This window comes from Poromitra crassiceps, assembly GCF_964638095.1.
Source record: "Poromitra crassiceps genome assembly, chromosome: 14".
In the NCBI taxonomy this organism is placed as follows: Eukaryota; Metazoa; Chordata; class Actinopteri; order Beryciformes; family Melamphaidae; genus Poromitra; species Poromitra crassiceps.
In genome coordinates, this window is record NC_139633.1 from 32,788,415 (window position 1) to 32,803,414 (window position 15,000).

Here is a 15,000-nt window from a genome sequence, read left to right on the forward strand (position 1 = left end):
CTCAGATTTAGAGGTGCTGAACCTCATCCCAGCCTCAGATTTAGAGGTGCTGAACCTCACCCCAGCCTCAGATTTAGGTGCTGAACCTCACCCCAGCCTCAGATTTAGAGGTGCTGAACCTCACCTCAGCCTCAGATTTAGAGGTGCTGAACCTCACCCCAGCCTCAGATTTAGAGGTGCTGAACCTCACCCCAGCCTCAGATTTAGAGGTGCTGAACCTCATCCCAGCCTCAGATTTAGAGGTGCTGAACCTCACCCCAGCCTCAGATTTAGAGGTGCTGAACCTCACCCCAGCCTCAGATTTAGAGGTGCTGAACCTCACCCCAGCCTCAGATTTAGAGGTGCTGATCCTCACCTCAGCCTCAGATTTAGAGGTGCTGAACCTCACCCCAGCCTCAGATTTAGAGGTGCTGATCCTCACCTCAGCCTCAGATTTAGAGGTGCTGAACCTCACCTCAGCCTCAGATTTAGAGGTGCTGAACCTCACCTCAGCCTCTTCACACTCAGCTGTGAACTGATCCAGTGAGTGCTGAAGCTCCCAGACCTGATGATGCCATCAGGACCACATCATCTGCAAAAAGCAGAGACCCAAAGCATCTGACATCCAACATTTCACCATTAAGGTCCTTGCACATAGAGTCCGTTTTTTCGTCCGAAATTGACGCACGAAGAAAATAAAAATACGACCTAATTTGTGTCAATCATCATTGACACACCGAGTCCGACAATTACGTCCGTCATTTAAGTTTTCGGACTAGGTTCGATTTTCTGCGTTTTCCCGCATCCATGAAATCGTTTTGACAGGTGTTTGACCACCCAGAGCTGCCGTAGTGTTGCTATTCACAATGAAAAATGCCGTCTGAGAAGTTAATTCAGTTCGTCTCCCAGCACAAAGCATTTTATGGCAAAGCAGGAATACAGAGATTCGGAATTAAAAGACAGAATGTGCCGGGTGATTGCAGACCAGCTTGGAATGCGGGACGCGGTGTGTGTGTGTGTGTGTGTGTGTGTGTGTGTATGGGGAACGGGGGGGGGGGGAGAGAGACAGAGAGCCACACAGACACACTGCCAGTTGTGGATCAATAGGATCGCGGTAGTTTTCTTTTCGTTGCGAATCTTCGCAACGAATATTGGATAATTAACGCATCGGACTCAGTGGGCAAGGTATCTGTGCGTGATGTTTTTTTCCCGGATGACGGATTAAAAAAACGCAGCGAACAATTCGGACTCTGTGTGCAAGGACCTTGATTCTTTGAGTTTGGGTCTGTGTGAAATGTTCTATGGTCTCTCCTGATTCTAAATATAGCTGAATCGCTTGGTTTGACCACATCAAACTATTTTTATAAGCACTTTACAAAATGTCTATGGAAAAGTGAATGGCGGAAAATCCCTTGGTTCATATGCCTATGCCTAACCTGGAAGAGGGTGTGACTTTGGCACTCTACTGCATTGAGCAGCCCCGGCGATTTCTAGTAGGAAATGCTAGCTGGCTGATATAATGTGATGGGAAGCATCGCACACGCACGCACACACACACACACACGCACACACACAAACACACGCACACACACACACACACACACACTGCGCATGCACACACGCACGCCTCTTCCCTCTCTGATCCAATGTCAGCGTGTATACACTGTTCAAAGGTTTGCTCATAAAATGAACTGAACAACAGCTTTCATCACAGTCATCAGATTATAACTTATCACTGTTCCTCGTTATGCTGTTCCATTCTGTCATTTATCACAACAACACACACACATACACACAGACACACACACACACACACACACACACACACACAGACACACACACACACACCCACACACACACACACACACACACAGACACACACACACACACACACACACACACACACACACACACACACACACAGACACAGACAGGCAAAAACACAGAACACCTTTTACTGTCCCTCCTACAGTATGTGAGTCAAAAGTATCGATAGTATCGATAAACGTCAATACTAAAAATTTGAAACGGATACAATACTCATTTGCAACAGGTATCGATAAGTATCCATACTAAAAATTTGAAACGGATACAATACTCATTTGCAACTCTATCAATATCAGCAGTGCTTTCTCTTAATGAAAAATCAAACATACCACTGATTTGTCCCTCCCTGTCATTGGTGGGTATCTTTTGCTTCAACAAGTTCAAAGTATTCTGATAGGCTGATGACTAGAGCAAGGGTAATCTGTTGTGTAAGGTCAAAGTTTTTAATGAGTTTTATCAGGTCTAGATTATGGAGAAGCGTGCATGTGTCCGTACATCTGTCTTTGTTTATTTTTTATGCCTCTTGATGTGTTGTTGTCATCCCGCCGCGTGGTATCGAAAATGGTATCGAGTATCGATATTTTCCTGGGTATCGGTATCGAAGTAGAAATTCTAATATCGTGACATCCCTACCCCTGAGTTTGTCTGTTATAGAAAGTCACGTTTTCTGAGCCAAGCGTAGGGTTGGGTATCTCTTATCGTTCTTTTTCTCGCCCTCTCCTTACCTCGATAATATTGTGTTTACATGCGTCTGGTCATTTACATAAGAATACAAGCGGTTTTGCTGTCATTTTGCCGTGCCGCTTCTGTCTCTGTCTGACAGTTTTATTTTGAAAGCCCCAAGACCTACTGCTACATTCTGGCTGACTTGACACCCTCTAAAAGCACTAAAACAAATTAGCTCATGAACTGAACTGCTTATTTTTGGGCACTGTGAACTTAGTTCAAAGTTCAAAATCGTGAACTATGAACGTGAACTCGTTCACTTTAATCTGCGTGAGCTGAACTTTGAGCTAGCTCTGTGAAGTGTGAACTTGCACAACACTGCCGATGCCCAACCCTAGCCACGCATGTAGATTTATACATGTCCCCTTTATTTTCCATACATTAGAATTGAATTGAATGACTTGAATGTGTGAGGTATTCTAGTTTGAACAGGCTGTGTTGGATGTGTTTTATATTCTATTAGAGTTTGAACAGGCTGTGTTGGACGTGTTTTATATTCTATTAGAGTTTGAACAGGCTGTGTTGGACGTGTTTTATATTCTATTAGAGTTTGAACAGGCTGTGTTGGACGTGTTTTATATTCTATTAGAGTTTGAACAGGCTGTGTTGGACGTGTTTTATATTCTATTAGAGTTTGAACAGGCTGTGTTAGACGTGTTTTATATTCTATTAGAGTTTGAACAGGCTGTGTTGGACGTGTTTTATATTCTATTAGAGTTTGAACAGGCTGTGTTGGACGTGTTTTATATTCTATTAGAGTTTGAACAGGCTGTGTTGGACGTGTTTTCCAGTTTCGGGCACATGATGAGCAAAGAGAAGAGAGACAGCATCAGTAAGGAGGATCTGGCCAGAGCCACGCTGGTCACCATCACCAACAATATAGGATCCATAGCACGCATGTGTGCCGTCAACGAGGTACACACACACGCACACACACACACACACACACACACACACACACACACACCGTCACCATTGTCCATAAGTAGGGATGTCCGATATTATCGGCCTACCGATATTATCGGCCGATATTAGCATAATTTTTTTTATTTTATTTTTTTTTAATACAGGGGGAGTCTCACTGAGAGCAATGCTCTCTTTTTCAGGAGTGCCCTGTTCACATTCACACACACATTCGTACCTGGAAGCTGACCAGTACAACCACAGTCTGATCTGTTGGCCACTGAGCAGCTCCACTGGAGCGGTTGGGGTTAAGGGCCTTGCTCAAGGGCACCTCAGTGGTGGTAATGAGGGAGGGGCAAGCGCTGCCTTTTCACTTTCCCCACCCAGATTTATCCTGCCGGTCCCGGGGATTGAACCGACAACCTTCTGGTCACAAGCTCGCTTCTCTAACACTTACAACTTTAACACAACATGCATATTATATATTAAACTCTTCAGCTACATAAAGCTACATTATGTAACTTGTTACGTGAAATTTTGGTGGGAAAAAAGCCCGCTTATATCGGTATCGGAAATTAAGAGTTGGACATTATCGGATATCGGATATCGGTAAAAAAGCCAATATCGAACATCCCTATCCATAAGTATACAGATCCTTTCCAAAAAATTTGAATATCATGGAAATCCCATGGATGACCGTGGGCTTCAGCAGATTGTCAAGCAAAGACGATTCAAAAATTTGGCGGAGATTCAGAGGGAGTGGACTGAGGCTGGAGTCGGTCATAACTGAGAAGTAACTATTCTAATTTCTTGAAATACTGTATTGGGGGTCTTCTGGAGCTGTACGCCAAAATTATGAAAAATGAAACAAATAAAGGCTAGAAATCTTTCACTTTGTGTGTAATGAATCTATAATCTATGAAAGTTTTACTTTTTGAAAGGAATTATGGGAAAAAAAACGTTTCCATGATATTCTAATTTTTTGGAAAGGATCTGTATGTGGTCTGTAGTGGACTTATATTAACAATCACATAACTGCTATTGCTTCAGCTTCAACCATTTACCCATTATTATTATATTATTAACACAAGCAAACAAACGAACCTGAATTTGATCTGTTTTTTTACATTTTTGCGCGTAGCCTATTCCTAGATTATCATTCAAGAATTGTATTTGGGCGTCACAAAACAGAAGTTTCTCATTCCTAATAAAAACAGCTGTATTTGAAGAAAAAACAATAAACAGTAGTGCAAACGCTATTTCGCATCTACTCGTTCCATTTTCTTTTAACAGTGCAAACAGCAACTTTAGGCTACATATTCTTTTGAATAGAACAAATCTGGTGTTACGAAAGTTTAAATCATTAGTGCAAAAACATTTTAGATTTCAACTGAAATTGTCTGAACACAACATTAAAAAATGGCATGCTACATTTGTATAGGTACAATGTAAATAGCCTACTCAATGTGCCGTCTTCAGAGTTTAGTTGAATCGAGCCACGCTGACAGCGCTTCATTGGTCGTGACTCACAACAAACAGAATGAGAGAAGCGCGATCTATGGTAGTTGAACGTAACATGACACCACACACAGGGTGAGGGGCAGAGCAGCAGCAGCGGCTGCGGGTTTAACTCACTCAATACAAATAGCGCTCTTTGCACTGCGTGTTTCTCCAATACGGGACAAAGTGCGTCCCGTATCAGTTCAATACGGAACACGTCTTTTTGTTTGCAAATACGGGACGATTCTGTATTTTAAGGGACGGTTGACAACCCTCGCTAGGAGCCTGGGGACGGGGCTGATGTTTTTCTCTGGCTGTCCGCATTTGCGTCTGGTGATGTCAGGCTATCAGCTATTAGTCAAGTCGAGCTAAAGCTTGAAATATACTTCAACGCGAGCCTCGAGTTGACAACTAGATGGTCATATTCGGATGTCAGCTCTCTTTCTCTCACACTCACGCGCACACACACACACACACACACACACACACACACGTGCTAATTGTTAGGTTGGGATCAATGGCATGTGTTAAAATATTTACACACAAACACACACAGACCAGGGCTTTGCCCGTCATGACTAATGCATGACTAATGACATAGACACACACACACACACGCACGCACACACGCACACACACGCACACATGCACGCACACACACACACACACGCACACACACACACACGTGCACACACACACGCACACACACACGCACACACACGCACAATCTCGGGCTTTACTCGTCAGCATGACTAACAACATAGGGCCTGTGTCCACCTAGCGTCTTTTTCCGACGTTAAACGCTGCAAGTGCGCTGGGAAGCGCTGATCTCGGCGCACAATATAACAAGGAAGCAGTCTGAAACTAACGTTAGTTCAGTGAGGTAGTAGCTTGATAGCTGACAGCTAACATTAGCAAACCACACACATACAGTGATTTAGCTCAACACTCACCAGAAATATTAAGTGTCTAGCCGATCTGCTCCCACAATTGAGCCTTTCTGTCTCTGTTGCGATAGTTTCTCCATATGATTAGTTGCCAGAAAAGCAGCACCCGACACCAGCGTCTTTCTGAAAAGTTAAAATATTTTCAGCTGGGAGCGCTGGGAGTCGGGCGCACAAAAATGCCAGAGCGCTGTGAAAATAGACGCTGGACGCAGCGCACTTTCTCTAGACGTCCGTGTGCGCCCGCATACGCTCTCCCCCCATTGGAAACAACTGAAAATAGACGCCGGAGCTGATGAAAAGACGCTAGGTGGACACAGGCCCATAGAATGTACAACGTGCATAATGGCGGCTACAGACTACAAGATCCTCGTGAGTCGTCAGTCTCTGTCCCTTTCACACGATACAACGGTCTGTCTTGTAATCAGGAGTCTTGGAGGTTTTCACACTCTATGAGTGAGCTGCGACAGAGGGTCACACACATATATATATATATATATATATATACACATTACAAGATATACATGTGTATATATATATATATATATATACATATACATGATACATATATATATATATAGGGTCACACATTACAAGATATTTCACCAGAGCCCTTTTCCCACATGCATACCGGAAAATTACCTGTAAGTCAATATCGGACATTTCCCTGAATTTCCCTTCACACCTTAGCGCGCGCATGTGGGAATCTTGTCGTCAAATAGCCGGTATGTTGGGGGGCGGGGGGAGGGGGGAGCTTATTTGGGGGGTCGGCAAAACTTGCCACACAATAAAATCACACTCGTTTGACTCAAGAGCAGCGTCAAGCCAGCGTAATAAACACAGCCAATTTCCACCCTCCCCTCTCTGCTCGAGAGAGGGGAGCAGCCACACAGGACAGACACAGCGAGAAGGGCAGAGGCTTGCAAGCTGCCCAGCCCAACGCTTGTATGTATGTAGAGAAAGCAAATGCATGAAGTGAAATGTGGAAGTAGTTTGCTTTGATGTGCGCGAATGATTAGATGATGCACGCTGGAAGTGAACGTTAAGCAACGTGTGTACACCTCGCCCACATGAGAGAAGGACCGGTGTCGCGGAAAATGACTGGATCCGTTTCTCACTTGTATCCGCTATAGCGCATACCGCTCTTCTGACTGGCTCGAAACTGGTGAAATCTCCGCGATGACGGGGTCGCGCTTATACCGGCACGACTACTTCCCCACATGCAGGCATTAGACCACGTTCCGGTCATTTTGCGGTACAAAGCGCATGTGGGAAAAGGGCTCAGGAGAATCCCCGACAAGTCCGCAAACGCAGTCTCACACCGGCTTTATTCTTTCTAAACCGTTCTAAACACACGCTCGCACATCGATGGCTCATTCTCCAAAATTGGTTCAATGTTACGGCTCGATCCCACCTGGCACGTCGTTACGGCTCCGACGCGGTCGTCGGAGCTGCTCGCGGGCATTTTAGTCAGCGCGTGTGATCCCACCAGGCACGCAACGGCACGTATCAGAAGCGGCTCGGCGCCCCGCTCCGCTAAAGATACGCGGCAGTTCTATTTTTCACGGATGCCGCCTGGAAGCTGCGTCAAGCTGCACAGAGCAGATCGTTCAGGCCGGAAGTCAGACACAGCAACTGCACGAGAATCCGGTCGATTTTCAAAATAAAACGCCATGTGCAGTTTTTTACAACTGAAACAGAGCCACACATTTTTGATTAATTGATTGATTTGACTGGACTTTAACTGTATTATCGTCTGTAGGCTAAAGACACAATAGGACATAACAACAATAACAACAATATACACAATTAAACCAGACAAATAAAGAAATAATGTCAGCCTACTTACCCATGGTAGAAGCACAACAATCAAGAGAAAATGACCAAATCAAAAGCAAGTCTACGACAGACTGTGTTGTTTGTGTGTTGTGCTCTTTACATCCACCCCATTGTACACACAGTATCGCGCGATCTCCTAAATCCCGCGCGATCTTGTATCCAGCTGCCAGGCAGCGCGCGGAAGCGCTCCGCTTCTGAAACGTGTGCGGTGGGACATGTCGCCGTGCGGAGGACGGAGCCCTTAAGCTGCAAGCTCTTTTTTTTCCAACACGTAAGAAAAAATGTAGGGAAACTAAAATTGCAATTGAAACGTTTTCACACGACATCAGCCAAGTTATTTACTGTGAAGAGTGAACCTGAAGTTCCTACACTTTTTTTCTCAGGTGAAAAAAGAAACAACATTTTCCACAGACTTGGTGTGCGGCACGAGTCGACAATTTGCGAGTGTTCTGGGCTCCACACTGATCCAGTGCTCTGGGCTCCACACTGATCCAGCTCCACACTGATCCAGTGTTCTGGGCTCCACACTGATCCAGTGCTCTGGGCTCCACACTGATCCAGTGCTCTGGGTTCCACACTGATCCAGTGCTCTGGGCTCCACACTGATCCAGTGTTCTGGGCTCCACACTGATCCAGTGTTCTGGGCTCCACACTGATCCAGTGTTCTGGGCTCCACACTGATCCAGTGCTCTGGGCTCCACACTGATCCAGTGCTCTGGGCTCCACACTGATCCAGTGCTCTGGGTTCCACACTGATCCAGTGCTCTGGGTTCCACACTGATCCAGTGCTCTGGGCTCCACACTGATCCAGTGTTCTGGGCTCCACACTGATCCAGTGCTCTGGGCTCCACACTGATCCAGTGCTCTGGGCTGCACACTGATCCAGTGCTCTGGGCTCCACACTGATCGCTTGAGCAGTTTGTTTTGCTGAAGGCCGGAGGAGGAAGTCCTTCTGTGTGCTGTGAGCTTCTTTACAGTGTTGCCTTGTGGCATGGCGATCAAGCAGCATTGTACAGGGCTATCACCGCACACAGAGCTGCACCGGAGACCAGTATGCGCGCACGCACACACACACATACACACACATACACACACACACACACACACACACACACACACACACACACATTTGTATTTTTCCGGTATCAGAGGTGTCAACATTGCTCAAGTCTCGAGTCAGTCTCAACTAGGGATGCACACAATTAATCGAAGATCAATTACTCGCTCGTTAAGGATTTACTCGAGCATGTGAAAAATTACTCGATCAAAACAAACCAAAAAGCAACGTGCATTCTGTCAGTAGAACGGTGTTTTCAAATCATTTTTCAATGATCCGTATCCAGAGTTGCCGTAGAACAGGAAGTGGGGGACTTATGTTGTTGAGAGCCGGTGTTGACTAGTGTGCTAACGCTTGGCGCTAGCTGTCTGAGAAGAAATGTGGAAACGTGTTCTAACGTTACAGCCTGACTCTCGTTTATTGTTTTATTAACAAAGTGTAAGTAATAGGCGGACCCGGACTCTCGGCTACATCACTATAGCCCTTTTCAGACAAGTCATAAGATGCTCTACTTGAACAGTGTTCATTCGGATCAATTGGCTGGCTCCTCTTCCTCAAACCCAACCATCAGCGAGGAAGAGGAAGAGTTGCGACGCACGTACAACAACAATCACTTGAACAATGTTCATTGGGATCCTAGTCTCACCTGGACTGGAGCTGAGCAACTCTGCATCAGCGTTTAAGAGCTGCGACGGCTGCGACGCACTGCAGCAGAAAAAGTAAACAATCTGCGTGCGGTAAGCGAGCCCCTGCGGCCGCGGCGGAGATTCTGAGCAAATGTTGACATGTCTAAAAGTTCTATGTTTTCATGTGTTTCATAGCGTAGGCTATGCTATGCAATGCTGTGAGAAATATACAATAAGTTGCTGCTGTATAAATAAAGGTTGTATTGACGAAAAAACGCATTTGGCATGGTTTGGATTTTTTTTAATTTTTAATTACAATTACTCGATTGATTGCTTGTTAACGTTACCAATGATCGAGTTTGGAATTTGTGGAAAATGTGCATCCCTAGTCTCAACTCTTGAGACACAAATCTCAAGTCTAAATGTAGATTACCAAGTCTAAAGGTAGAAAAAGATCAAAAGTCCAGTATCTTAAACTAAATATAGGACTTTTCAATGCAAAATGGTTTTAATAAGATAAAAACGTGGTAGTAAGAGCATGATGAGTTTGATTTCTATAAATACTTTCAACTTCAATAAATTCCATCATTCCATACAAATTCAGAAAACAGGATTTAAATTCAGTCGTCTGCTGCAACAAATCTCAGCACTTTCAATCAAAGTCATCGACACAAAGATCTCAAGTCAACACTTTAGAAACCTTTTCAAGTCATCAAAGTACAAGTCAGATTCAAGTCACCACAAACCCCCCCCCCCCCCCCCCCCCCCAAACCCTTAGTGGCTTTTCCACTCTGGAGCTTCGGTTTAGTGTCCATCTGTTTGCCAGCTCACAAGTGCCCCTGTGTGGTTTACAAGAGGTGTTACACTTCTGACCTGTGTTTCACATCAAATATAAATGTATGAAATCTTGCATGATCCTAATGACTTGTTTGTTTATCTCTTCTGTTGTATACCTCCCTTGGATTATTACTATTATTATTATCCCTTTTCTGAAGGACACATTCAAACAGTACATTAGATGTCAGTTATAGATTCTAGCTAGCACCTGGATTTACCCGCTCAGTCTGTTTCATGGGAAGTGTAAGTTATGTGTGGGAAGATATTTGACTGCTCACTCCCTCTGCCCAATTTAAGATATCTATGGAGATTCAAAATGTCTCTTGCCATGATTTGTGTTGGTATATTGCAAGAAATCAAACATTTTCTATTCGTCTTTTGATTTTGTTCATCAGACAATGGGTTCTGATTCATGTGTCTTTTTTTGTGTGTCTCTTTCCATCAGAAAATTGAGCGCGTGGTGTTTGTGGGGAATTTTCTTCGTATCAACACAGTGTCCACCAAACTGCTAGCTTACGCCATGGACTTCTGGTCCAAAGGACAGCTGAGAGCCCTCTTCCTGGAACACGAGGTCAGTACTGGACTCAACTAGACTAGACTCAACTAGAAACTAAAATAAAGCAAGCTGTGGACACAAGCGTAGTGCTGGTCTCAACTAAAGTCAACTAAACTAAACCTTAACTAAACCTGGACTACTGGTCCAAAGGAAAACTTGTCAATGTTATGCAATACAAATCTGTAATCAATCAATCAGTCAATCAGTCAATATCCTTTATTTAACCAGGTAAAAGTCTAATTGAGATTAAAAATCGCTTTTCCAAGAGCGACCAGGGCAAGAGAGCAGCATAAATATTGTTACAAGAAACACATACAAACAGGTAAATGCAGCTGTCACACACTATAAATGGGAGAACACAGTATCCAGTTAATATGCAAAATAAGGTCAAGGACAAAAATCCACTTATGATGCATAAACGGCTACAATGTTCTAGAACAAGCAATTGGTCAATTGACCAAGAGTAGACTATGTTCTCAATCCTTTAAAAGTGACTTAATGTAATGCATTTATGTATTGTATTGTATTGTTGTCGTCCATTTGTTATTAACCTGCCCAGTAGGCATGGGTCGATTTCCGGTTTCGGTTGGGTGTACGAGCCCAAACCGGTTTGATCACTGAAAAAAAACGAAAACCGAAAAAAAAATATATATATTTAGGGTTAGGGATTTTTCATATTAGCCTCTTCTCAAGTTGCACTAGTAGGGAAAAGTTTAATTTTGTTTATTATGTTGATGTTTGAAGAAAAGTTAAGTTGAATAGTTATGACAAATAAAAACAGTGTGTTGTTACAGTTAAATGGTTCTGCTTATTTTTATTCAGTGTTAGTGCTGGTTGGCATACCAGCTTAGAGGTGCATTATAGCCACCAACTGCAGTCGCATTACAGTCATTTATGGGCTACACAAAAAAAAAAATATATATATATATATATATATTTATTTATTTTTTTGTCAAATTCGATATACCGGTTTGATACAGTTTTTTTGGGGAATATCGAAACCGGTTTCAAAATTTTAAAACCGACCCATGCCTACTGCCCAGTTAGATTTTGCTTTCTGAAACCTGCAGATGGCCAGTAAGTGCATGTAATTATGTAATTATTTAGTAGTTTGATCAAGATTCTAAAGTGTGTGCGTGTGTGTGTGTGTGTGTTGTGTGTGCATGCGTGCGTTTTCTCTCCAGGGTTATTTTGGAGCCGTTGGGGCGCTGATGGAGCTGCTCAAGCCCAGCGAGGAGCCGTGAAGGAACCGCCGCGTCATGACATCATCAACCCTCGACGTCATCCACCCTCGACGCTGTGACGTCATCCACCCTCGACGCTGTGATGTCATCCACCCTCGACGATGTGACATCATCAAACCTTCCACGCTGCTGAAAGGTCCCTCTCACAGAGGCCGCTAAAGGAACACTAGGGGGGTAAAAGAGAGAAAGACACAGAAACCGGGAAAAGCCATTTTACTAATTTAACCTGTTGTAAATAATAATATCTAATATTCGTCTTGTGAATTTCCCCGCCAGAGGCTCCCTGCGGTAGAGTTTTTAATATTGTAATAATTAATTTATGGTGTCCTGTAATCAGCTCTGTTGATTCGTGTAATCAGTCCTGTGTCAGGGGGCACAGAGACATGGAGCGTTTTAGCTTGTTTTGGTACCGTGTGTGTGTGTGCGTCTCTGTGTGTGCGTGTGTGTGTGTGTGTGTGTGTGTGTGTATCTATAAATAGCTACTGTAGCATTAAGTCCTGAAGCATGTGGGGTCCGGGCCACTCTTTGTGCAACGCTTCTCCAAGTAGCACGTTGAATATCTCTGGACAGAAGATGCTACGGAAAGACTTGAATTGTGCGATAACAGCGCCGGCTACTAAAGACACCATTTAACCCATTGATACCTGATGCAGCATTTGTGTGTGTATCCCTTTAAGACCGCGAACCGCGGTTCGCAGTCTTAAAGGGATACACACACAAATGAGGGATATACACGCAAACGCTGCATCAGGTATCAATGGGTTAAAAGACGTCTGCAACGATGGAAACGTTAGCTAATGTTGACCGCAGTTGGCTTATTTCCTCATTTTGTCAGTGTACACACATGGGTAACTGTGGTTCAACTTCAGCACCACAGCAGCTGGACAGTTGTTTGGCAATGTGGTTTCTAGCCAAAGGCTCAATTATGCTTAACGTTAAATACGGAGATGTTCAGAGCTTTCTGTCCGTACTCTGCGGAGACAGACGAAACAGAGCAGTACCACTCACACATTTGACTCTCTACTGCCCACTAGTGGCTGCATTAACATGATCCCAACATGAAAGACACATGGAAGTATTGTGGGCAATGACGGTTACATCGTTTGAAACGGACACATTTATTTTCATTCGAAAATGGAGCATAAATGAACCTTAAGAGTCCTCTGGCAAGTTGCTGATTCGCGTTGTCCGTCACCGTTGCACAAAAAGTTGCCCGCCGTGCCGCGGTCTTTAAGGAAGTGCACTGAAGCCAAATCCTGTTGAGATTCCTCCAACACCTGCCTCCTTCAGCTCAGACCTCCTTCAGCTCAGACCTCCTTCACCTGCCTCCTTCAGCTCAGACCTCCTTCACCTGCCTCCTTCAGCTCAGACCTCCTTCACCTGCCTCCTTCAGCTCAGACCTCCTTCACCTGCCTCCTTCAGCTCAGACCTCCTTTAGCTCAGACCTCCTTCACCTGCCTCCTTCAGCTCAGACCTCCTTCAGCTCAGACCTCCTTTAGCTCAGACCTCCTTCACCTGCCTCCTTCAGCTCAGACCTCCTTCAGCTCAGACCTCCTTTAGCTCAGACCTCCTTCACCTGCCTCCTTCAGCTCAGACCTCCTTCAGCTCAGACCTCCTTCACCTGCCTCCTTCAGCTCAGACCTCCTTCACCTGCCTCCTTCAGCTCAGACCTCCTTCAGCTCAGACCTCCTTCAGCTCAGACCTCCTTCACCCGCCTCCTTCAGCTCAGACCTCCTTCAGCTCAGACCTCCTTCAGCTCAGACCTCCTTCACCTGCCTCCTTCAGCTCAGACCTCCTTCACCTGCCTCCTTCAGCTCAGACCTCCTTCAGCTCAGACCTCCTTCAGCTCAGACCTCCTTCACCCGCCTCCTTCAGCTCAGACCTCCTTCAGCTCAGACCTCCTTCAGCTCAGACCTCCTTCAGCTCAGACCTCCTTCAGCTCAGACCTCCTTCACCTGCCTCCTTCACCTGCCTCCTTCAGCTCAGACCTCCTTCACCTGCCTCCTTCAGCTCAGACCTCCTTCACCTGCCTCCTTCAGCTCAGACCTCCTTCACCTGCCTTCTTCAGCTCAGACCTTCCACTCAACATGGCCTTTGCTTCTCCCGCCTGTGTAAACCACACTGACATGCCATGCAAGCAGACCTCATCTGCTGACAACCCTGTTAGATGAAGGGACCAAGACATTGTCTTCCAACAGGTGGCGCTGCAACTGTGTCTGCACTGTTGATTTCTCTCGACTAGCATTTCTTCAAATGTTTGTCTCATTTGTTAATACTACCGGATACTTTATTTACCCCCCTAATGCAGAGGTTCCCAAACGTTTCACACCAAGTACCACGTCCACTACAAACCCAAATTTCCCAAGTACGCCTGTGCCACTTCCCACTGCTTATCCCAACACATTTGTTCATCAAATACAATGCAGTGATTTCATGCAGTAGCATCAGAAAGGCTAAATAACAACTAGAGAGTAGAGATGCACCGATTGTGAAATTCTGGGCTGATCTCAATCTTTAAAATAACAATTTGGCCGATAGCCGAAGCTTTTTCTCTCTTTTTTCATTAGCTATGCTGCCGTTTGCTCGTCGAATTGATAACACAGCGGATAAACATCGTATTTGTCCACCAGGTGGAGCCTCGTGTACCGTCGGTGGTCCCCGGACCACAGTTTGGGAATCACTGCCCCAATGAGAGACTCTGTGAGGCTGATGTCAGGCTCAGCGACAGAACAGCAGCAGCCCTAGCAGGGGTTCAGGAAGGAGCGTTCCTCCAGGCAGTTCTCCTGAACAGGTGTACCAGGTCTGGGTAAGGTCCCAGATGATGGTGCTCCTCAATCACCTGCTGGTCCTGTTTGGACCCATAATGACAGGACGGGTTAACTAATGCAGGATTCAGTAGTCAAGTTTGCACAGTTTGTCTTCTAGGCTGAAAAAGGTCCATGTAGATCCAGCACCTTTTGGA

General features: G+C 45.0%; 1 protein-coding gene across 1 annotated transcript in view; it reads left to right on the top strand.

Moving 5' to 3' along the window:
• LOC310789279 (pantothenate kinase 3-like) overlaps nt 1-12,155 on the top strand; it is a gene marked incomplete at its 5' end in the record, with an annotated part of 59,040 nt that extends 46,885 nt beyond the window's left edge. Inside the window, 3 exons of the mRNA XM_083650884.1 lie at nt 3,324-3,447; nt 10,684-10,809; nt 11,979-12,155. Coding sequence (XP_083507010.1) covers nt 3,324-3,447; nt 10,684-10,809; nt 11,979-12,038 — 310 coding nt within the window. The 3' untranslated portion in view covers nt 12,039-12,155. The remainder of the gene's footprint in view (nt 1-3,323; nt 3,448-10,683; nt 10,810-11,978) is intronic.
• Between the last annotated feature and the right edge of the window lie 2,845 nt (nt 12,156-15,000).